Genomic DNA, 22,582 nt, shown 5'->3' with positions numbered 1-22,582 from the left:
GTGATGTGGGTTCATTGATGCATCCATTTTATATGATAGATAAATGATAGGAGAATGAAAAATGATAGATTAATGATAAAAGAAGAATTATAACAATAAATGACAATGATAAGCTGACAATAATAATAAATTTTAAATAATGATGCTAATAAATGATAAATATATTATAATAATGCATTATTATATATTAATTTTTATCCATTTTGGCCAGTTTTTTGGTCTAAAATTTAATTAAAATTAGAAAGGAAGAAAAAAAATAGGACTTTGAGAACTACACATTGAAGAATGAAAGTTGAACCACTTGTATATCGATTAGACTAAACAATAAATATTAATTCATTGACAATTTGTCTATGTTGAACACAAAAAAATTAACCTTCATGAAGTGCCACCAAAAAGTGTTAAAATCACTTAAATACAATGCACATCACCCTAAGGGCCCAAAGAGGCTGTTAGAGGTTGCAGAATTGTTATTCATGTACATAGTTCACAAAAATACAGTGAAAGCACATGCGCAAGTTGGTGCTGGGGTGGAATATATCTACTTGGTGAGCCATGACTGTATTTTTAGAGACGTGGTTTTATGGATTTGCCAGCCATGATTCCATTTCTCCAAACCATGATCATGGCTGGAATTCACAGCATGGCTCCATTTCTCAATTTTTTTGAGCTGTGAATACCATATCTCAGCCGTGAAAAGCCATTTATGAGGCGCGAATTTATTTACAAAGTCCATGCATGTGTTACCCAAATCTCCAGTTTTACCCTAAAACAGTCAAACAGCAACTATAACATTTGTCTTTACTGTAAGCTGGACACGTGTTAATGCAGTCTGACCACTCTAACATGACTGCAACTATGTGCGATCTTCAACAAAACATTTAGGTTGACTTGTTAACATTACGATATATACATTCTGCAGGATATTTTGGCAGGAACGGTAAAGAAATGCAGATTGCTTGAGTTGAAAATTTCATGAAATGACATATTTGCAAAGTGCAAACTGCAATTTTTCAATCGAACAAAAATTTATGATATTCGAGCCGTGAGATTTCATACATAGGTACTGAAATTATATGATATTAGAGTCGCGATATTTCAGAAAAAATAGGACTTTTCCAGCCCTGAGTTGGCACAACTAAATATAAGGATCCTGTATTCTGGTGCCAATGTAGTAGAGTATTTCATATCAATACATTGTTGCAAGTGTTTCAGCCTAATAACATTACATGTAATTTTAATTGCTCAATACAGCTGGCCATGTAACCTCATTAGCCAGTCATTTACTAATTAAAAGCAAAAATAAATAAACCTACCAGAAAAATAAGTGTAACTGAGGTCAAATAATTTGCAACAGAAGTTTTTCTGTATTTACCAGTGTCTATTATAGGATGGTAGAATATTATTTTTATTGATTTTTAAATGACCATCAATGATTAGTGACTTCACACTACAGAATTGAATTATGGATTATTGTATGGTTCAAGATTGTTTTCCCATTGTTCAACCAGACAGACCAGTGAGTGTTAGACTGACTGAGCTTTATTGCACAGATGGCAGGCAGTGTAATAGCAGCTATGAGTGTGGGAGGTTGTCTGATGGCCAATGGCATTGTTCCTGTAATTTGAGTGCTACATTCACAAAACCCAAACGACTGAGGTAATTCAAAATGAATGTTGACTTGCACCCTGGTGGCAAGATATCAGTATCATGTAGGAAAATTCCAATCATACAAATATGCATGCTAGAAATGCATAAATAATTAACATTACTAGTACATATAGCATTATTCAATTGTGAAACTGAAAAGGGTTAATAATTACTTTAATTAATTTATAATTTGTTACTTAGTATATTTAGTTGTATTTCTGTATTATGAGTACGGTATATATATGTCTGTATCACTGATTGTTTATTTGCATGTTTTGTACCATTTCAGTTGGCAAGATCTTGTGATTGAAATAAATTTTTAATTTTGCTTGTGAAAGGGTCTTTGGTTTAATGAGCAAAATGCCTCCTAAGACAAAACTTTTTGTAGGCATGTTGCCTCCCAACTGTAGGGAAATAACTTTACGTAAGCTCTTCGAAAGGCATGGGGAAGTGGTGGAATGTTCCATAATGGGCAGTTATGCCTTCGTACACATGAAGTCTGAAGAAGAGGCTGAAGCAGCCATTCAGGCTCTCAACCAACAGGAAGTTAATGGCTACAACATTAGTGTTGAGGTGAGTCATGTGTTCTTGTTATATGGAATAACATAATGGGGTTCTTGTTATGTAGTTCTTGTAAAAAAAATTCTATTTGCTGATATTATAACAGCATGGTGCTATTGTATTCATGGACTGCCCTGCATCACAAGCACCACCTCTCACAAGATGATACTATGTACTAAATATTCAAAAGACAGGGTCAGCCAGCTGCACCAACAGTTCAACTGACAATAAATTTGATTTTGGTTCAAAATAAAGGCCATATTGGAGTCAAGTTTCAAGTTATCAAGTCACTGAAAAATACTAAAAATTTATGTTCTACATGAATTTCAATTCTAATATCAAATTCTGTTTAAGCAGTCTGTTTCAGTGTTCCAGCATCATAATTTCCATTACTAATTATTTATTTATTTGTTCAAGCAGTTGAAGTTCTTCAGAGAAAAATGCCATTTAATTTCATTTCTGATAGCCTTTTGAGAGTCCAATGTCTTCGTTTGAGAGTCCAATGTCTTTGTTTGAGAGTCCAATGTCTTGGACTCTGAACAAATTTGGTTTTTCCCCATATTTTTTGAAGAATTGCATTTAGCACTTATTTCCTACCCAATATTGGCATGGGTTGTTTTTAGAGTCTGGCACAATCTATGTTCTTTCATGAATTGAGCTCCATGATAACTGTTGAATAATGTGTATGAAAATGGCTAATCAATTTTATATGTTAGAGGCATTATAATAGGAATGCTTAACTTTAATGTATTGTGTTGTGTCATCATGACTTGTTGTTGCAGCAATCAACGGGAGAAAAGAGAAGTGGTGGTCGTGGTAGAGGACGCGGCATGTTCAGGGGAGGTCGGGGGATGGACAGGGGGGGTGGCTGGGGTGGTCGGGGAGGTGGGCCCATGAGAGGGGGCAGAGGGGAGCCATACCCACCTCGTGGGGGTGATGGATATGACAATTATCGCCCCACTCCTTATGACAGACCCGGATATGATCGACGACCTCTTCCACCTCATCCTGCTGAAAGGTTTGTTACCATTTGTACACCTGGAAAAATTAATGGGACTGTCCAAATAGCCAAGCACTTTTTGTCCTTGCTTGGTTCATTATCATTTAGTTCTTTACAGGAAATGGGTGTGTCAGTGCTATGTGGCAGTATGTGCAGAAGGTGTTGTTATCTGGACAGTTTGGCCCATTAATTTTTCCAAGTGTATTATAGTTGAAGACTAGACTACTGGAAGTGCATTTGTCATTGTGAATGTCTTTAGCAGATTGTTAATATCAACAATGGCTACGTCAACTTCAATATTGTAAGAACTGAGATTTTTGGTGCATTGAGTATGGCAATTGTAATGAAATATGAATGAACATGAAGTATGAAATATTCTGTTTTATCCATGCTGGTGTTAATATCCAAAAGTATCTCAAAAATGGGATCCTGTAACAATATGCCATGCTACTCTCAGGCTATTTAAAGAATTTCTTTTTTATAACATATAAAATTGTTGATATGCTTGTCGGTTCTGATTTTTGATGGAAGTTCTTGATGTGATGGTAATGTAACATAAAAAAGTCTGCAACAAATTTATGTAAGCTTCCCATGTCATCTTATCTGTCTGATATTATTTTTAATTGAGCATTAATTTTTGTTCGTTTCCTCTGATTGATAAACGTTTATTTTGCAGGTATAAATCTAAACTGGATAAAATAATTTTGATTTGACATTAATTGCAGGAAGTTTGTAACCGGTTTAATAATTGTTCGTGTTGCAGATATGGCCCCATGCCGCCCCCACCTCCTATGCGCAATGGAGGATATTATGACGAGTACGACCGAGCGCCTGAGAGACGTGCCATGCCTTATGGGTCAGTGCTGCCGTGTTGCTCTAGAAAATGAGTTTTGTTTCCATTGTCAGTGACAAGGTTCTCCTTAAGTCTTGAATAAGTTCAGTCTCTAGAAAATATAATGGTCTGGGACTTGAATTACTCTGTTTATCAAGTATCATTTCTTACGAAAGTTTTTTTTAATTAACAATTATTAAATATGTAACTATATGGCCATGGATGGACGTCCATTTTGTAATTATTAGTGCTAATTTTATGGGATTGTTTATTTTCTAGTTTAACCCTGTGCTTAGTTTCACCTGCATTACATTTCAGCAGCATTTAATAATATTCACTGAGGACCATGGATTTTATATTATAGAATAAAATTACATTGTTGTTTAATGCATTAAGAAATGTTCAATTATCAAAGAGTAGTGGAGAGACTATAAGACCCTGTTTTATCTGCTATAAATGGTCGTTGCATGTTTATTTCTATTTATTTTCTATTGAACTATTGAGTATTTCGTTCACGTAGGCGTGATCCGTACGAGAGATACGACGCCTACGAGCGACGCCCCGCACCCCCCGCTCCAGCGCTGACCCCCCGTCGCAGCCCCCCACCCCCTGACCGCCGCCCCATCCCCACCGTCCCTCTCACCTACGACAGACGTCCTGAGCCCTACGATGTGTGAGTCTCGCTCCCCCTGCTCACTGAGTCTGTTTAATTATGTAATAGTAATTAGGTGAAATTTTAGGAATAGTGTTTCGTCTACTAAACATCGATCTATTCATGTAACTTGAATAGTTCCTAAATGCTAGCTAAATATAAAGGGGAAATCTAGTATCAGAATTTGTCTCCGATGTAATATGTGCACTTGCTCATATATTAATAATCCTGAATGCCACTTCGCCGCGCTCTGCTCGAGTTGAACGTGCAGTGCTGTTCAAAGATATTTGAGTGTGAGAGGTTTGATTCCATGTCATAACTATGAATGATATTCGTCTGAAAGTGTGATGTATTCACAGGCGCCCGCGTGATCCATACTACGCTGCGCCGGCGCCCCAGCGAGACCTGCTTTATCCGCCCAGGGTTCCTTCGCCGTCAGGACGCGCCCCCTCCCCGCCCAGGTAAGTACGGCCTCGACGGTCCTCTTCTCCGCCTCGTTTCTACGCCGAGGCTCGTGGACTTCATGACACGGGCTCAGGACTTCCTCAGCATCTAGCCATGCATCAAGAGTTTGAATTAACTGGAGTTTTTGAGCTGAGTAAACGAAAATTTAATTCGGCAACTCGTCTGAGTCGTTCTTACTGGATGCGATTGTGCGCTGGACGCCGTCCTACCAGTTAGCGTATCAGCTCACAGATGTCATACCGACGCCAGACTTGTTCCCTTATGAAAATCGTAGCTCGTAACTTCAGTAGTAAAATTCAGAGTACCACTTCAAGTACAAGTGTGAATCTCTCAACTGATTTCCGTTTGACGTTCGACTCCTTAATAACCTAATAATACGAACAGTCGGTAAGGCCTGCGCTTCCGTTCTGGAGGTAGTATTTGAACCGAGCTAAGAAGCCACGCGCTTGCGGCATGGCTATCGTCATCATCATCATGGCGGCGACTCTAGAGCGTCGAGCCGAGGGCTCCGTGAAAGAGCATGCGTCGGTGAGGGGTTGGTGCATGCGGTAACTCGAGGGTAGATTCAATCCCTCTCGAATATTCTACTATATAGTTGTGCGAGACCAGCATTCGAACGTCGCACGGCAAGTATACGAATCCGTGAGCACAGGTGCAGATAGAATCTATTCCGATTCAAACAAAAAAAAAGTAACCGACGCATATAAAGTAACTTATTTTAAAGCTGAGAAGTTGATCGTAATTTCTCAGTCTGTGCGTGCATTTCGATTCCTATATGTTATACTAAACTGTCTGCACTGTAGCTGCTTGCCGTTTGTGAACTGCTGGTGTGCGTGAAGCTCGTACGAGGTAACATCGCCGAGCGCGTGCCTCATTGCGGGCTGTTGCGCCGTCCTGCCGTGAGTATTGGTAGTGAAGAATCGTCTATTGTTAACCTTAACCCAGAGATGCGCTATTATCAGTTGATACTGCGTCTCGTGCTCCTGTATCCATGAACGGTAGGTGATACGTCTCTTCTAAACCACATGTTGCGAGTGTATCTTTTTCGGGTGGTTGCAGCACCCACACTATATCGTTGTTCAAGCGTGTTCTTCTGAGAAGCTGATCATGTATTTAGTACTTGAATTATTGACTGTCGTATTGAGTATTGAGACGTATCGTCCAATCAAGTTGATTTTGCAAAAGAATGCATATGCTTCGGATACGCTTCAAGAACTTGTCAATCATTTTAACTTGTTACTGCTGGAATTCACAGTCAAGAACTACCGCCAGCTCATTGCAAATATTATCTTTCAGAATGTTGGATTTCGAAAAAAAATCTAACAAAACGAGTCTTGCGTTGGCTGTAAACGAATATGACGTCAAACTAATTAAAGACGTAATTGGATTTCCGTCTTGCTTGACAGAACCAATCGCTCTTATTTGATGCGAATGGAATGTTAGTCTACGTAGTGTAACGTTATTGGATAACTTCATTCGAGGTGTTTCTGTTGATTCAGGTACGGCGCCCCACCTCCCATCCGACGCTACTAACGAACATCTGCGTACAATACGTCTGCGTCGCCAGCCTATGCTATGCCTGCGACATTCCTTGCCTCGTAGCATAGATGAAACAAGCGATACCGTGGCTTCCTTGGACGTGAAATTGACGGTAGAATCTCGTCAACGGTTATTGGAGTTCTCGATGACGTATCCCTGGCATCTAACGTTGAAGTAACGTAGCTTAAGCGTCGTTTTTACGAAATAAAGTCGTAATCAACGTTGTTTCAACTTCATTTGCCTGGAGAGCGTGTAGTTCTCTTACATCGACGTATTCGACATGTTCAGCAACGCGTCATTATTGCCGTAATTAATCTACTTACTTCGTCTCTAGATAAAGTCTCAAAATATGGTTGTTCAGGCCTTAATGGTAACTATTTGTCTCAGTCTTGTCGTGACGCTATGGCTTCGTATGCGATTCGCACAACCCCTCACAAACATTCTTTCTGCGTTACTAGCGAGAACTCGCTGCTCTCCGAGCTTTGCGGCTAACGCGTTTGAGAATACGCGTAATTGATGTCTAGATTAACATCAACCCAATTTTCATATTTTGGAAGACCAAGAATTTTTAATTTCGGCTTATCGTGAGGTATTCGTAGCTTTGCCTTGAAATGTGATCGTGTAAATTGCCTCATTGGTGGATATGTACGTCTTCGCAAGCCAATCGTTAATTCTCTGCGTAATCTTAGTCTATTCTCGGTTCTTGATCATGAAGCAGTCACGCGAAAATTTCTCATTGGTTCATAAATTTATTTTATATTTGGGTGTAATTATTGGAAATTTTTAATATCCAGTGCTCGTTTACCGGGAATCTCATGGAAGGAAATTCATTTTTTGCTTCTTTTTGTTCGTTTTGCTTATATTGGGCGCTACGTTGAAGCCCAGGCTTCAAGCTTTATTTTACTGTACCTGTTGATATTTTAGAGACGTCAATACATCGGCTTCTTAATTTTCTGTTGTTTTATTGCCCTAGATGGAGATTAAATAGATGCAGTCTGTAGGTAATTTAGCCTCATGATCTCAGGCTGTTAATTTCATCTGAATATGGTATGTAATGCAATGCTGAAAAGCTTGCTAGGGCGTTGTTGTTGGCTTCACTTGCTACTGTCTCGAGCTTCTCCTTCGATAATGAATGTTGAGATTTTGAACGAGCGTTGGTTTTCACACAGGTAAGCATAGACTTTTTTTGCTAAGTTAGCCTTTGGATGTACGATACATAGTTTTACTGTTACTGATAATCTGCTAGAAAGTAAAAAATGTATCGCTGAACTAACGTGAAGATACGCGTGCGGAGCGAGGACTTATATCCTGTGTTCAGTGGGATGGAGCGAAGAACACCATTCAAAATTCTTTACACGACTAAAATATTGTCATGGAAAAACCTCCCAACTGAATCTTTCTAAAGGGTTTTCGAATCAAACCATTTCGGTAGTTGCCGTGGAGATGTTGCCAATTGCTAAGAACGTGAATTTCGTCCTAAATTGTATCATTGATCAGTTTACCCATGAATGCCGAGCGGCTCCATTTGGAACCAGCGATGAAAAATTGATTCATTATAAAATTGAATTATCAAACAAATGTACAGGTGGATGCGTAGGTTTGATACACGTCTTGTACATGTGGCAACGTTTGGTTCTGCTCCGCCGGCTACTCACATCCGAAGATTATAAGAACCAGGTATCAGACAGAACGGCTTAATATCATGGCGGAGAAATGCGAGTAGTTCCTTCTAAAAATATATCGTTTATAAGTTAGATGCAGAATTTTATCAATAAAGTGAGTACTTGTATGCTGTACGTGATTTATTGTTGCTAAAGTCATTTAGATCAAGAAATAATTAGCCCGGTTCCAAATATAACCAAGCTATAATTTTTACCTTGAAACGAAAAATAAACCATCACAAGTGATAATATCCTCACTGGAAACAAAAAAATAAATAAAATTCTGAGAATAATTCTCGGCATTAATGCATTAATTAACTGGTAGCAATTGGTTATTTGTTGCACCCTCTTATCTTGACAGGTAATTTGGCGCATGTCTTTCTCATCTTATGTTTAACGTCGGTCAGTAAATATTTTGTATCCGATGGGTTTTAGTGATATTAATTTGTGCCGCTTAAGTGTAATGTGTCTGATAGCCATCAGGTCCACGAAAAAAGGCTGTTGAGAGTTCGTTTTCACTTTTCAGGTGAACAGTGCAGCATGAGTGAAAGAATTTTACCTTAACACCAAGATGTGTGATTTTGGAAAGCGGTTTCAGCTAGAAGACCTAATTAATTTTCCAGACAATTCTCCTCAACTACACAAATAATAACTTTAGTAGTTCGGAAGTTCTAAAGCGGAGATAGTAACGACCTAACGTGAACTAATTGGGCAAAGGCAATTTGGGCGGATGAAGTATTTGAAACTTATCACAGTTCAGTTGTGTAAATGCGTCTCCAATTGTCCAGGGGAATCTTTTCATACACGAATAAATCGTTCAGGCTTGAGCGAAAGCGTCAAAATAATATTAAACGATCAATATTCGGGCGGATTGACTCCGAGCAACGTACCAGAAGTAGTTATGGGCGGATTTTAAACTAACTTTTTCAGCCATATCATGGTCTCGACCGACATCGTACGAGTAAGTTATGTGTCAAAAAGTTAGAGTTGATTCTGTTGATGTTTCCAGTATATGAATAGAAAATTAAGGAGCAAAGAATAGGCAGAGTAAATTCACAATCATTTCATTGAAAACTTCTCGGATCTTTTTAGACCTTCAATAGTTGAATTTAAGATGTTTCGCGTTTTTTTAACAACACGAGAATTACTTTTTTCACTGCCTTTGCATGCTTCTTCCATCTGTAAGTTCTTATAGGAGGTTCTTTTTCGTATTGCCCGAATTCGTCGCGGCACTGCTTCATTGATCAAGCCCCTCTCCCAAGTACGTCAAGCCCGGCCACCGGCTCTTTATGCCAAGCCCCAGAGACAACGCATCACTACCTCAGCACGGTGTATGGTGAAGCTGCGTCGCCAAAATAATTTACATGGAGCCCTCGTGCTCAGTCCTGCATCACTGTTGGGAAGAGATGCTGTCGACTGTTGCCTGGCCTCAGATCTGCTAACCAACCGAACATTCGCTCAGTGAATCCCATCGCTTTTAACCCTAAGTTTCTACAAAGAACAGCTTCGGCGTGAATCGCCTGAGGCGTAGCTCGTGTAAACCCAACAATGAATTATCACCATCTAACTTGCAAGAGAACAAAAAAATATTCATTACAAATTGCTGATTGGATAGTTTGTCCGCTAATTTTCTCTTTTGACTGGCACTTAGATTTTTTCTATTTCTCTCAAATTTTGTCGTTCATTGATAATTTTGAAATCGCTCATGCATGAGCGCATAATGAACATCTATGTTGTAAGTTTGGTCACGATCGGTTTCTATTTGACAAAATTATGACTGAAAATAAAACTCTCAAAATTTGTCCCTAAAGTGTTTGAACGGTGTTTTTTGCAACTAAAACTTTTAGAGACCTTTATGTTATGTTAACGCTATTCATCGCTATCTTCAATGAGCCAATAATCTTAATCAACCTAACAAATCCTTCCAACATGCAAATGAGAAAAAAATTTTGCCTCAAAAGATACATGTCGATACGAATGCAAAAATAATCATTTTACTGTTATTTACTGTGCAAACGTGCCGAGATCTCTTGCCAGTAACATTTGTAATGGTCTTGCACAGTCTTTGTTTTGCGCATTACAGCTGAGCGAAGTAGGGCAGGTGAGATGTTTTGATTTGACCAAAAAGGAGATTCGAGTAGCTTTCATTTTTCTTGATATCTTGACCGATGTATGTTAACATTTGGATTAAATTGAGCATATTGTTGAAGTAAAGAGCAAATTGTTGAAAAGGACCAAACATTAAGCGCTGATAAGCAAGAGACAATAGGATAGCTAAGAATTATTTTAAGCTTTCCACTTGGCACTTGTCTAAGTTACCCTACAGCATAAGATCGATTCAACTTGAGGCTTGAAGCTTGACCAAGGTCCAAAAACCAGCAAGTACGAATAAATAGGTAACTTTAAGTTTAAGATCTTGCTGCTTATGACCTATGAAATAGCATATCAATGTGTTAATTGTAACACTTTTGAATATTTTGGCACATAAATAAATACCTAGCTAATTTATTATTTGTAATTTTATTTCTTATTTTTTTGAAGACTAGCCACAGTGACAGTGAGTTTTATTAATGACTTTTTTGCAGTAATTCCCAGATTTGAACTTTCAAAAAGCATCCTTCTTAGTTCTTACCTACACAATTTTTTACTTTTATCTATCTGAATCCCATTTCTGATTCACTGAGTGAATTTTACTCACTTGTCAGTTGTCACTTCCAAATCTCATTACCCTTAGTACAATAGACTGAATAGTACCCTATCACTGAGAGCACTGGCCCCTAGTCTAGAAAAGTCCTATTTTTGTCTAAAATATCGCGGCTCTAATATCATATAATTTCAGTAGGTATGAAATCTCGCGGCTCGAATGTCATAAATTTTTGTTTAGAAATGGAATCACGGCTGGCAAATCCATAAAACCACGGCTCGAAAAATTCAGTCGCGGCTCGCCAAGTAGATATATTCCATACTAGACTGGCCCGGGGCCCCCACTCCGGGACTCCCCAGCCCCAGCCGGCAGCCTCCAGGCCCTGACTGGGTCAAATAGTTGATGAATCTAAATCTTATAAGTTCAGTAGTGGCGTGGCAACAAGCAAATCAGTGAATTTTTATTTTCTCATCTGCTCAAGATTCAGTTTATGATATCCAAGAATCAAGATAGCTACTTTTATTATCTGTTATAGAACTCAAAAATAAACTCAAAGAAGAGTCTCAAAAAGTTGCTGCTTTCTAGCTTGGAATTTCCAATACTTGTTTCTCAAATCTCACAGCTCCAAATCCAATGTAGGCTAATTAATTTTTAGTAGCCTACATGTTGACTTTTGAAGCCTGATTGTACACTTTTATCCATGGTTAGATTAAGGGAAATCATCTAATGACAATCTTGTTCCTGCGGCTCCAAAAAATAAAAATTGCAGTATGTTCTAGTTGACAGTTGTAGGCTTGTAGCTCTTAATTTAAAAGTTTTCTATGCTTTGCTCCAAAGTGACGAATTTTTTATACATATGAAATTTTGTGGGCTGGTCAAGCAGTTTCATTAACAATTAGACAGGAGGTAGGTAATTCATCTATTGGCAATCTTGTGGGTTTGAAAGAGGCTGGGAAGCTCTAGTTGTGGCTTAAACAGTAGGTAGATATATTCCATGCTAGTATGCACTGTGCAGTTATAACTTGATAATGAATTTTAATGCATTTAAAATGATATTAACTTATTTTAAATGTTTTTCACTTTATCAGTTATATCATTAGAGGGTAAACTAATTTTCAATCTACCAATGCCAATGAGAAATATTGTTTGACTTGTTGAAAAAAAAACATAAATTTTCTCTGGTCTTTGTTCAACCTTTGAGCTATCAAAAAATATTATATTCAGTACACACTACACAGTACACTCAATCATACATTAAATTTATAGCCCCAGCCCTCAGAAGCTCAGACTCAGTCACAGCAAATTTAGGGATATTTTAGAATTGGCAATTTTTTGGACAGGTTTTTCTACAGATTAAATTAGATTTTTAGGAATCTTGTTACACCAAAAAATGTTCTAAAACTTATAAGTATGTTTTGCCTGTAATTATTTCTATGCATCTGGAAAATACCAAAATCATTTACTTGCTGAACCTCAAATACCTAACTACACTTTGCTGGCAACTCCTCCCCTTCCCGGCGCAAAACTTTTTTGTTAATGATCTCATAGTTGCATTGCCTGAATCTTTACCTATTGTTAGCAAGATAATGCGGGAGCTATCATTTGTATATACATGGTATTTATAATTCTTTGCTCAAAATGAATCCCATATTGTCCAGTTTACATTTTAGAATGGTTGTATTATCATGCCTATGTCTGCCATAAATTGTCTGCCAATCACACCATGCATATTGATCACCATCTCACGACTCCCCCCACAATTGAATAAAATACTCAATAGTACCTACATTTTGGTTTTAGAACTAATAAATTGTTATACATTCTACTTTACTTATTAATTTTGATTTTCAATGATGATCAACTGGGAAAATAAGTTTTATTACCCTAGTTAATTTTGTTGGCTGCTAGGTATAAAATGTATGTAAATTTCAATTTCTAATTCATATATACCTATATATATATATATATGCTAATATACCAAAACTTTGCTAGTCGTTCATGACTAGCCAAGCAAAGCCTCCAAAGCGTCCATTAGCCTGATTCCAAATAGTGATGCAATCATCTATGTGCTGGTTTGTTTTGGTTTCACTTATGTAGGTAGCATATATTAACCCAGAAAACCTAGTTGCAACATGGAAGTAGATTCCTTACAATATTTAAGAAACTTATTAAGAATTTTTTCCTTTTATCTCACTTTCTCAATAATGCACTTGATAAAATCTTTTTTGTTCATTGTTCTTTTTTCATTCTACTTAACCAGAACTCACGAAGAATATGTTATGAAGCTTGGCCATGGAGGGCAGCGAGTATGAAAAGCGCTACCAGCGACTCGATGAACATCACACTTATGAAGGCTTCAATAGATTGCACGATGCACCTCGTGTAGTGAGTAACTTGTGTAATAACTGTATTGTGATAAACTTCAAATTATATTATTTATATGCTAAAAACTATGTATTTTGATTACTATCTACAAACTAATGTCTTGTAATGATTGTAGTAGTATGGGATTTAGTTTGAATTAAGATATTTATTTTCCCAACCCTACCTATATGCCTATTCATCAAAAAGTTGTTCTCACTTCTTTATGATGAGATAAAGTACTAAATATTTTTCACTGTAAACCTGGTAAAATGCTCAAAAAATGTTACTTTGGTCCTTTAATATATAGTACCGTACATTTAATGAATGAAACGTGCTATACTTTGGTGGAAATATTTCAAGTACCTATTTATTTTCATTTGAACTAGTAATTATTCTCTCAAAGAAGCTTATAGATTTTTAATTTGAGTGATACTTTTATGTTGAGTGCAATTCATTTTTAGTCTGTTCCTAGAATTGATTCTGTCTTATTTTGTTTGATGAACATTTCTTTAACTTGACAGCTTTTAAATGTGGACTATGTTGCAAAACTTTTTCCATAAATTTTTTATAAAATAAGTTCTTTTAATAGACTTTGTACACCTCAGTTAAATGCAATTTCATTCTTGTGAAGCATGAGGAATTAATCTTTAATATTTTTTAGAACCACATGGTTTTTGAGATGATATAATCATGATCTTAACACCCAGGGGTTCTCGGGCGATGGAGGCCTTGGGAGTTCCGAAGAAACACGCACATCATCTGACAATGTCCTGATGCACCGCGTCCCTGAGAGGGTCAGGGATTGGCATCATGTAGATGACCTGGACAGCTTCTTCAAACGGATCTACAGGTGGAAATTAGACATTCTTGAGCATTTTTTCATTTTTTCTTAATTAAGTGCAATATATACTTGCCAAACTTTTTGAAGCACTGTGAATTTATTTTTAAAAATTCACAACTGAATTGGGTAAATCAAATCTATTGCTCAGAAATGATTTCAAATAGATATCTTTTAATTTATTTCAAGATTACTGAATCTTCAGATAATAAGAAGCAATAGCTTTAATTAAAATTTCCCTCTCTAAAATTCTTTCTTTACTGTAGCTTTTTTACAATGATGTTATGGTCCAATTAATTTCATATTCCTCATCTACCCAAATTTGCAATGTTTATATTGGAAGGCAACAACCTGCAGATTGTTGCACTACTAGGTTGTTGCACCTGCAGGTTGTTTCTAGGCAACAACCTGCTAGGCAACAAAGGCAGGTTGTTTGATTCCCCAACTCCAATCCCTTACCAAGCCGGCCTCCTTGTGACGCTTGGTCTTGACCCAGCTGGCGTCAGCGACGGAGCTTCCTTTTGCGTCTCCCGCCAGCTGTGAGTTTCCGTCTGTTATTCGTTTCTTGGCCGCTCGAAAGAAATCGATCGGCGAAGTAAATTCACGAAGAACTTTGTCAAGTGTATGGGGAAGAGTGTTTGAACTCCGGGATAGTGCGAAAATGGGTCAGGACCTTAGAAGTGGCCGAGCTGACGCCGTGCAGGGACGCCCGCCGCCGCTATCGCCACGACGACGCCCGCTGCCGCTGGTGTTCTGTTGTGTGCTTTTTTGGTACCCATCGTGCGCCGACCTTTGAATAGCCTAAATATTCAGTCAAAATCTTGTCAATTGTGGTTTTGGTGACCTCAGAAATTTTTCACTCAGCTCTCGAACTGTAATCCATCGATCTTCAAGCATTACCGCATCGACTTTGGCCATTGTTTCGTCAGAAATCGATGGCCGCCCTGCACGGGCGTCGTCGTGGACGTCAGTTCGGCCATTTCTAAAGTCCCTGACCCATCTGCGTACCATCCCGGAGCTCATACACTCTTCTTCATGCGCGTGACAAAGCTCTTCATAAATTTACTTCGCCGATTTCTTTCGAGCGGCCAAGAAACGAATAACAGACGGCAACTCGCAGCTGGCGGGAGACGCAAAATGAAGCTCCATCGCTGACGACAGCTGGGGCAAGACCAAGCGTCACAAGGAGGCTGGCTTGGTAAGGGATTGGAGTTCGAGAATCAAACAACCTGCCTCTGTTGCCTAGCCGCGATTAGAAACGATCCTAGCGTCAGCGGCAGCCCGTGGAACTCCTTTTAAAATCCCGCCTCGTACATGCCAAATGCTAATAGTTTAATTCACCTTGGCAGGTACCACCAGAGTAATGGCTTCACAGTTATGTTACTGCGCGATGGGCTAGACCTGGTTCAGTATCTCTTCATGGTGTTTTTGACGGTGCTTGTGCTGTGTGGACTCAACTACGAAGTGCTTCTGGGTAGTGAGTCTGTAAGTCTCAACAAGAACAACACCTCAGGCGTGGTAGTCAAGACGACCTTATCTGATGGCTTCTACAGTTTTTCTGAGACTCTGTCACGCATCAGTGTTATGTTGGGCATTGTTCTGTTCGCTGCTCTACTCTTCCTCCTTGGACGGCTTGTTTATACTATACACAATGCAACCCAATACAAGGATACCAAGGCCTTCTTCTCGAATGCTCTTAAAATCCCGGACAGTGCTCTGCAGAATGTCACTTGGGATGAAGTAAAGAAACAGCTCATGGAAGTTCAGGTATTTGCCTTCAACTTGGCAGTGTTGGCAAATTCATGCAATATGGTTGTCATTGAGCAAATCTAGCAATTCTATATTCATGTCTGTTTTAACGGATTGCACTCACATTTTTTTTTATCCAGTACATTATATGATCGATATAATAAATTAATTAGATGAATATATAATCACTAAAGTCTAACTATCATCTCATTTTCTGCACAAGTTATTTTTACATCGTCATATATACTTTGTATATTGCAGTTGCAACAACGAATGTGTGTCCATAAAGACATCCTTACCTCCCTGGACATTTATCAGCGCATCCTGCGTCACCAGAACTACATGGTGGCGCTTGTCAATCAAGGCATCATTCCGGTGCGTTTCAACCTCCCCTTCTACGGCGAGATGGTCTTCTACACTAAAGGCTATGAATTTAACTTGCAGCTGTTGCTCTTCTGGGGCCCACTGTCTCTCCTTCAAAGCATCACGCCCGAGTCGCTACGACAGCCTCACAGAAAGAAAGAGATTATTGCCAGCTTTGAAAAGAAGATTGTTTACTTGTCCATCATCAACTTTTTCAGTATGTTTTTTGTTTTTGTCTATCAGGTTCTATATTCGCTTTACCATAACGTTGAGCGAGTGAAAAACGAACCAGGGTCTTTAGCAGGTCGCTGCTGGTCCCAGTACGGTAGAATTTATCTGCGCCACTACAACGAACTTGACCATGAGTTAAACTCGCGACTGAACCGTGCTTATAAACCTTCAATGGCCTACCTTAACAGCTTCTCTTCTCCTGCTTTATCGGTCATTGCAGGCACTCTTGTGTTTATAGCAAGTGCAATATTTGCCGTAATTGTTGCGATCTCGCTGTTTGATGACGACTTCCTTCGCGTTGAACACGTCATCAATTTGCTTGCCGTTTCTGTGATCGTTATCGCCGTTTGCAGAAATTTCATCCCTGATGAGAACCTTGTATGGGTGCCTGAGATGTTGATGGAGCGCATAGTCACTCAGATTCATTATCTCCCTGAGTCTTGGACCGGAAGGTTCCACACGACGCAAGTACGAGATGAATTCTCGCGCCTCTTTCAATATAAATTTGTTCACCTGCTTGAAGAACTCATATCACCTCTGTTCGTCCCTTTTATTTTGTTCTTCAGTTTGCGTCACCGTGCCAAGGAAATAGTGGATTTCTTCCACATGTTCACTGTGTCTGTGGAAGGTATTGGTGACGTGTGTTCTTTCGCACAAATGGACATCAAGCAACACGGTAGTCCGAATTGGCAGCCTGACGTGCGCAAGGCCAACGATGGTGAAGAGACCAACCCTGAACAAAGGCTCTATGCACCCGATAAAGGTCGCACGGAACTCTCCCTCATGCATTTTGCCCTCACTAATCCTGACTGGCAACCACCAAAAAGTGGGGCTGCTTTCCTCACGGCGGTGAAACAGCGCCCGCATCAGGAATGCCACGGCTTGACTGCAGTAGCCGAAACAGACCTGGCGCACTCCATCAACTCGCTTAATCTCACGGGTCAGGACAGGATCGCCCACTGGATGGCGCCTACAGTTTTTGGCACGCGAAATGTGGCTGGTCCATCTGAGACTGGTTATGTTGCTCGTGGTTTCAACGGCGGGGTTGCCCATGTGGAAGGTCCCATGCAGAGTTCCGTCCTTAGTGGGGCGCCGTCCCTACAAGGATCGTTACATCAGTCAAGCCTGGAGATGGCAGCAAGCATCCATCCAGCGCTGGGCCATTTAGATGATGGAAATAACTCTTTTACTCAATGGCTACCTCAAACTCAGACTGTTTACGATATGGGCATGAGCTGTCTTTATCTCAGGGGTCTCTCCAACAGAAGGCGGCATCAAAATCAGTATTATGATGAATACGGGTCCGGTGCTTATCGGGATCCCAGAAGCGATGCTGGCACCGGAGCTGGGCACCCTTTTCAGTCACAAGAGTCGTCGATTTACGATCCTCGAAGTAGAATGTACCAACGTACCCCATCTCCTCCTGCCATGGATCCATTCCGTGATGCCATGGTCTCACACCTTGGCTCCTCTGCGCAGCTGCCTTCTGGCTCCATTTCCTCTCAGTATCAAGAGATGTTACACGGAGCTTCTGACATGATCCAACAGCAGCGTTCTCAAACGCATGCTCCACAGCAACCTCCTCCTCCTACTCTGGAGCAGCCTGGCAGCGCTGCAGGAATGTCCGATGACACGCCTCTCCTCCGCCCCAATCGGAGATGATTCTCTCCGCAAAATAAATCTAATTAATTCAGTTCAATGAACTTTAGCTTTTAGACACAGACTTGTATGTACCAGCTGTATTTTTATCCTCGACTTGGTAATGTTGGATTTTACAATGATTTACAATCTTGCATAAAGTAATTGCTACAAGTTTATTCAAACATTGAAGTTTGACATATTGTGAAGATTTCCTAATCCGTGTAGTGAGTGTCTCATCATTTCAGCCATACTAATAATAATAATATAGTTTTGGTTCGAGTCAGACATCTATGAATGACGTAGCCCATATTTTAGACCTAACGATACTTGTATTTTAACTGAAACCGAACCGAATGTGTTTGTCATAATGTTTAAGATATAGCAATATAAGAGGTTCTCAACAGGAACTTATTTTAGAGCGGCCTCATTGGCTGCTAATGTTTCAAGCCCATTGTGTTCGTATTGCTCGTCATCTGCATCATGTATCTCAATTGAGTCTCGTATATTTTGTTCTGTGAGGAAGGGCTGAGATTATTTTCATATTTTGTTCTTCGTCTCAGTAGGGGATGAATTATCATCAATATCATTTTCATCACGTTTTCAATAAATTCAAGAACTTATTATAAAAGGAGTGTCGAAGAGACAACTTCGAGTAATCGTTTGGTTATGTATTGGACTCAGAAAATTATAAATTTTCGCTTGTATCATAAGTTTGCTTTGTTTGTTATACGAGAACAGCCGCAACAAGTTCGTCTAAGGGTTGATTGCCGTCTACGGGAGGCCGAGATCTGTGTGCTGCAAGAAGAATAGCACTTGTGCTCGAATGACTTACATAGCATCTGAATATCTGCAAGGCACTGTGTGCACCTTTATTTTGTGAAATATTATATTATAATCGTTGTTACTTAACTGAATTTCCAGGACGTATCTCTCTTCATGTCGAGCGCTGCGCATGTTTATTGCTTGCATTTTTCTGCTGAGCACTTCTCGAGTGAACGATGGCACGATGGAGCTTATGGACGAAGCTTTCACCCCTTTTTAACTTTTAATGTATAAATTGTATCTGAATTTGTTTTTAAATTTAATGAAATTGATGTCTAAATTGTATCTGAATTTGTTTTTTAATTAAATGAAAATGATGCCCTCAAGTTTTCTGAAGCTGTGCTACCATTTTATGCGAGTTCATGGAAATAGTTATCGCGATGTTCCATTGTCAGAAATTTGATTGTTTTTTATTTTGATAGTTGAAAAATTTACGGAAGCCGCGGTTCAGAAACTGTGGTGCGCGAGGGCCTTTCATGTAGTACGCGGGTTTAGTAACCATTGTTAGTTGGTTATTTTTGCCTCAAAAATTATAACTTTCTAATACGAAATAATTAGGTAACGACTTGCAACACATGCGATACGTCATCCACATTGTCTCAGCAGCCCTATGTTAAATATAAACAGTGTATACATTATGCGTCAATTATTAATGAACTCTACGTATCCGCGGCTAATGAGCACTATTCACGGTGATGCTTTGTAGTATATGGCGACTATCTGGAGCCTACAATTAGTACTACCTATTTCGCGTATCTCGATGCCTGATCTCGCGCGCCGAGACAGCGGTAGTAAGGCCGTGAAGCGACTAGTCCGTAGCACTTTTCTCGCATTCTTCTGCTCGAAGGTACAAACATTTCTTGCTCTTTGATGCCTTTTTCAAGAAGGCATCAAGTTCCATTATGCGGGCCTCTTGAATGCCCAGAAGCGCATTCATCGATTATAATCATTCAATGAATGTCATGCGTGCTGTTCAATGACATGGAGCTTGTTGTAGATGCAAGGTGAACGGTCTAGTCTTTTGTGGTCACATCAACCTAATCTCGCATCAAAATATCGCTCCGTGGTTTGAAGTACCTGTCGTGACTTAGCAACGTTTCCAACGTGTTCATCTGCAATGAAAGCGAACTCACTCTTATCATGTGTGTTCCCATTCACACTGCATGATAATATTTATTACTGTGTGTGAAACAGACTGATAGTTATTTTTTGAATTTCACTGACACCATTCCAGTCTCGACAATTTATGGAATTTAACTTATCCTCTAACGTACGTACAAATGCAGGTTTATAGCGTTGATTGTAATTTTGTGATATTTTGAAAAAGTGCACAATTTTTCAACCAGTTTCTTCAGAAGTTGTTCTTTGTAAGGCAGTTAATCACTGATGATTGACATTTCATTATTTTACCTATGTCAAAATAAGGCTCTTTTCCTGTGTCGTTCGTGGTACACATTCTTCAAATTATCTCAATTTGATTCAATTGATGCAATTTCATTTCCAGTTGACAGATTATTTGTACATGTATCCCAAGGAGAGAGAGATATAATCAGAACAAATTTGGTGCATGTGGGCGTGAATTACTAGATACGTGAATGCCAATGATTTCGTGGACTCGTTACGTAATGAAAATTACGATGTGTCGGATCCCCATAAATGTTGAGACATTTAGTTTTGGTGGAACGCTTTAGACAATTATCTGAGACTAATAAGACCATGCACTCACGTTTGCTCATTCGCATCACATGTTCATAACATCCGAACCTGCTGCTATTGTGAATGTTTAATTCGATCGTGATGGAATATTGTTCAGCGTGTCATCTATAGTTGGGCGTTTTATTATGTGTTCGTAAATGTAACGTCACCGCTTCTACCGGGGCAACGTATTTATGTTCAGGTATGGAATGTTGAACTGTGAGCAGATGTAGATAACACAAGACTGTATCTTATGAATTTGTGATACATAATTTTAAAATAAATGCCTGTAAAGGCGTTTGAAAGTAGCGTTCACTAGAGTCTTTCATTTATTCCTTATTCGTGTTAAAAACTTAATATTTTTTACAGAACGATAATCGAGAAATTGAAATCCTAAACGTTCCATCATAGAATATATTCTACGTCAGGCTGGGACACGCTGTACACGCTAGCTGAATGCAGTTGCCCAGTTAAAAGGTAGCCTTACAGCGCCCCCTCATGCCTGGTCTGACTCGTCGGAAATCAAAAATGCGAAATCAGAGTCCGTCTGTTTCCTGTTGGTATTATTTCTTCGTAAATAAAGTTTATTTAGGACCTTGTCCAGTGACTATTAGAGCCTGGTTTTGATAGAATTTGTTGCTGCGTATGAATTTTATCGGAATGTTATGAGACTTGCCAAGGAGGAAAAGCTAATTATCTATTGTTCCGCTTTAAACGTTAAGGTAATTTCAGGTATGATTTATATAGATGCAAAGGTAACTTACTGACCATAAATTTCGTGTTTAGCCGTGTCCGCTTTTGCAAGAAAAAAAACTACCTGCATAGAGGCGAGTGTTTACAGGCTCGCTCAAAAAAAAGTTCGTGGAGGAACAAAAAAGTTAAACTTGATGGACGGCTGAAAAAAATTCTTCTACATTACGGGACCGCTGTGACAACGGAACTTAATTGGACTAAGATAGTTTTGCATGCTTTGTAAGGTGGAGAATAAGCACAAAAGATAGCTTGAATGTGAGACAAAATACGCTCAACCTCATCTACTCATTGTTTGGTAGACTCGTGCAAATTTGTGACTGTTCGGACCATTCAAGTTACGAGCCACTGCCTCCAATGTATAACGTCAAGTGAAAGCATTACTGAAGATTGGTGTCATTTCTGATCGAATTCCGGGCTTTTTTTAGTTGTACTACAATCTATTCAGTAAAAAAATGAATGCTCTGGTTGCTTTAAAGGAAGGTTCTTCAAATATGCTGTGATCGAGTACCTCTTTAATGTTCCGTACAATGACCGCATACCTTCGGATGCCCGTAGCAATAATACTTCATATAATCCGCTAATTTATAGCATTATGAGTATTTCCTTTTAATCATTGCGCTAATAACCAGCTTACTCAGATAGATCACTCGGAATTTTTACCGTGAGCCGTTGGGACCGAGTGTTCGCCATGTAAAAATTGTTAGGAATCATTGTGAGATTATCTTTCGTTAGACACTGAACATTTTTATGCAGTATAAAATATCTAAATAAAAATCGCTGATGACCTCAAAAGTGTTTGCGTAGGACAGGAAAGGCCTTCTCGTACTATTAGTGTTATGCGTCAAATAGTTCGGGTTCTCCCGATTTAATACAGTTCTTATTCGTACATAGAAAATGTTTCTACATCTATCTGTTCACGACTTGAATATCTTTCTGAACACAAGTATTAATGTTCAACTATTCGCGACCTATGAGGTGAGGACGGCGCGTTGCGGTAGAGAGCAGATGGTAATAGTGTGACTGTGCAACGCGTGCCGCCTTCTCGCCTATTTTGCCTCGACATTTGTTTATTTATGCAAATCGGCTGACATCCTTGTCGCTAGCGAGCTTTATTTATTTTTT

At 39.1% G+C, this 22,582-nt stretch overlaps 2 protein-coding genes across 4 annotated transcripts; both read left to right on the top strand.

The window, feature by feature from the left end:
* The first annotated feature begins 1,921 nt into the window (after positions 1-1,921).
* Positions 1,922-7,651, top strand: LOC108677201 (RNA-binding protein 4.1). The gene is made up of 6 exons (XM_018165386.2): positions 1,922-2,223; positions 2,994-3,229; positions 3,975-4,067; positions 4,564-4,716; positions 5,055-5,156; positions 6,660-7,651. Exons 1-6 carry the CDS (start codon positions 2,002-2,004, stop codon positions 6,691-6,693), a joined length of 840 nt encoding a protein of 279 aa, XP_018020875.2. The 5' UTR covers positions 1,922-2,001; the 3' UTR covers positions 6,694-7,651.
* A 1,648-nt stretch (positions 7,652-9,299) lies between these two features.
* Positions 9,300-18,722, top strand: LOC108677196 (autophagy-related protein 9A). Of its 3 annotated transcripts, none has more exons than XM_047880909.1 (5): positions 9,300-9,321; positions 13,265-13,389; positions 14,076-14,218; positions 15,556-15,973; positions 16,217-18,722. In XM_047880909.1, exons 2-5 carry the CDS (start codon positions 13,297-13,299, stop codon positions 18,209-18,211), a joined length of 2,649 nt encoding a protein of 882 aa, XP_047736865.1. In that variant the 5' UTR covers positions 9,300-9,321; positions 13,265-13,296; the 3' UTR covers positions 18,212-18,722. The 3 variants fall into 3 exon arrangements, with proteins under 3 accessions (XP_047736865.1, XP_018020866.1, XP_018020865.1); XM_018165377.2 differs by lacking the exon at positions 9,300-9,321 and adding an exon at positions 10,386-10,461; XM_018165376.2 differs by lacking the exon at positions 9,300-9,321 and adding an exon at positions 10,468-10,742.
* The last annotated feature ends 3,860 nt before the right edge of the window (positions 18,723-22,582 follow it).

This window comes from Hyalella azteca, unplaced genomic scaffold (genome assembly GCF_000764305.2).
Source record: "Hyalella azteca isolate HAZT.00-mixed unplaced genomic scaffold, Hazt_2.0.2 contig6587, whole genome shotgun sequence".
NCBI lineage: Eukaryota > Metazoa > Arthropoda > Malacostraca > Amphipoda > Hyalellidae > Hyalella > Hyalella azteca.
Note: the sequence above shows the minus strand (reverse complement) of the source record. Positions and strands in the feature narration are given on the sequence as shown.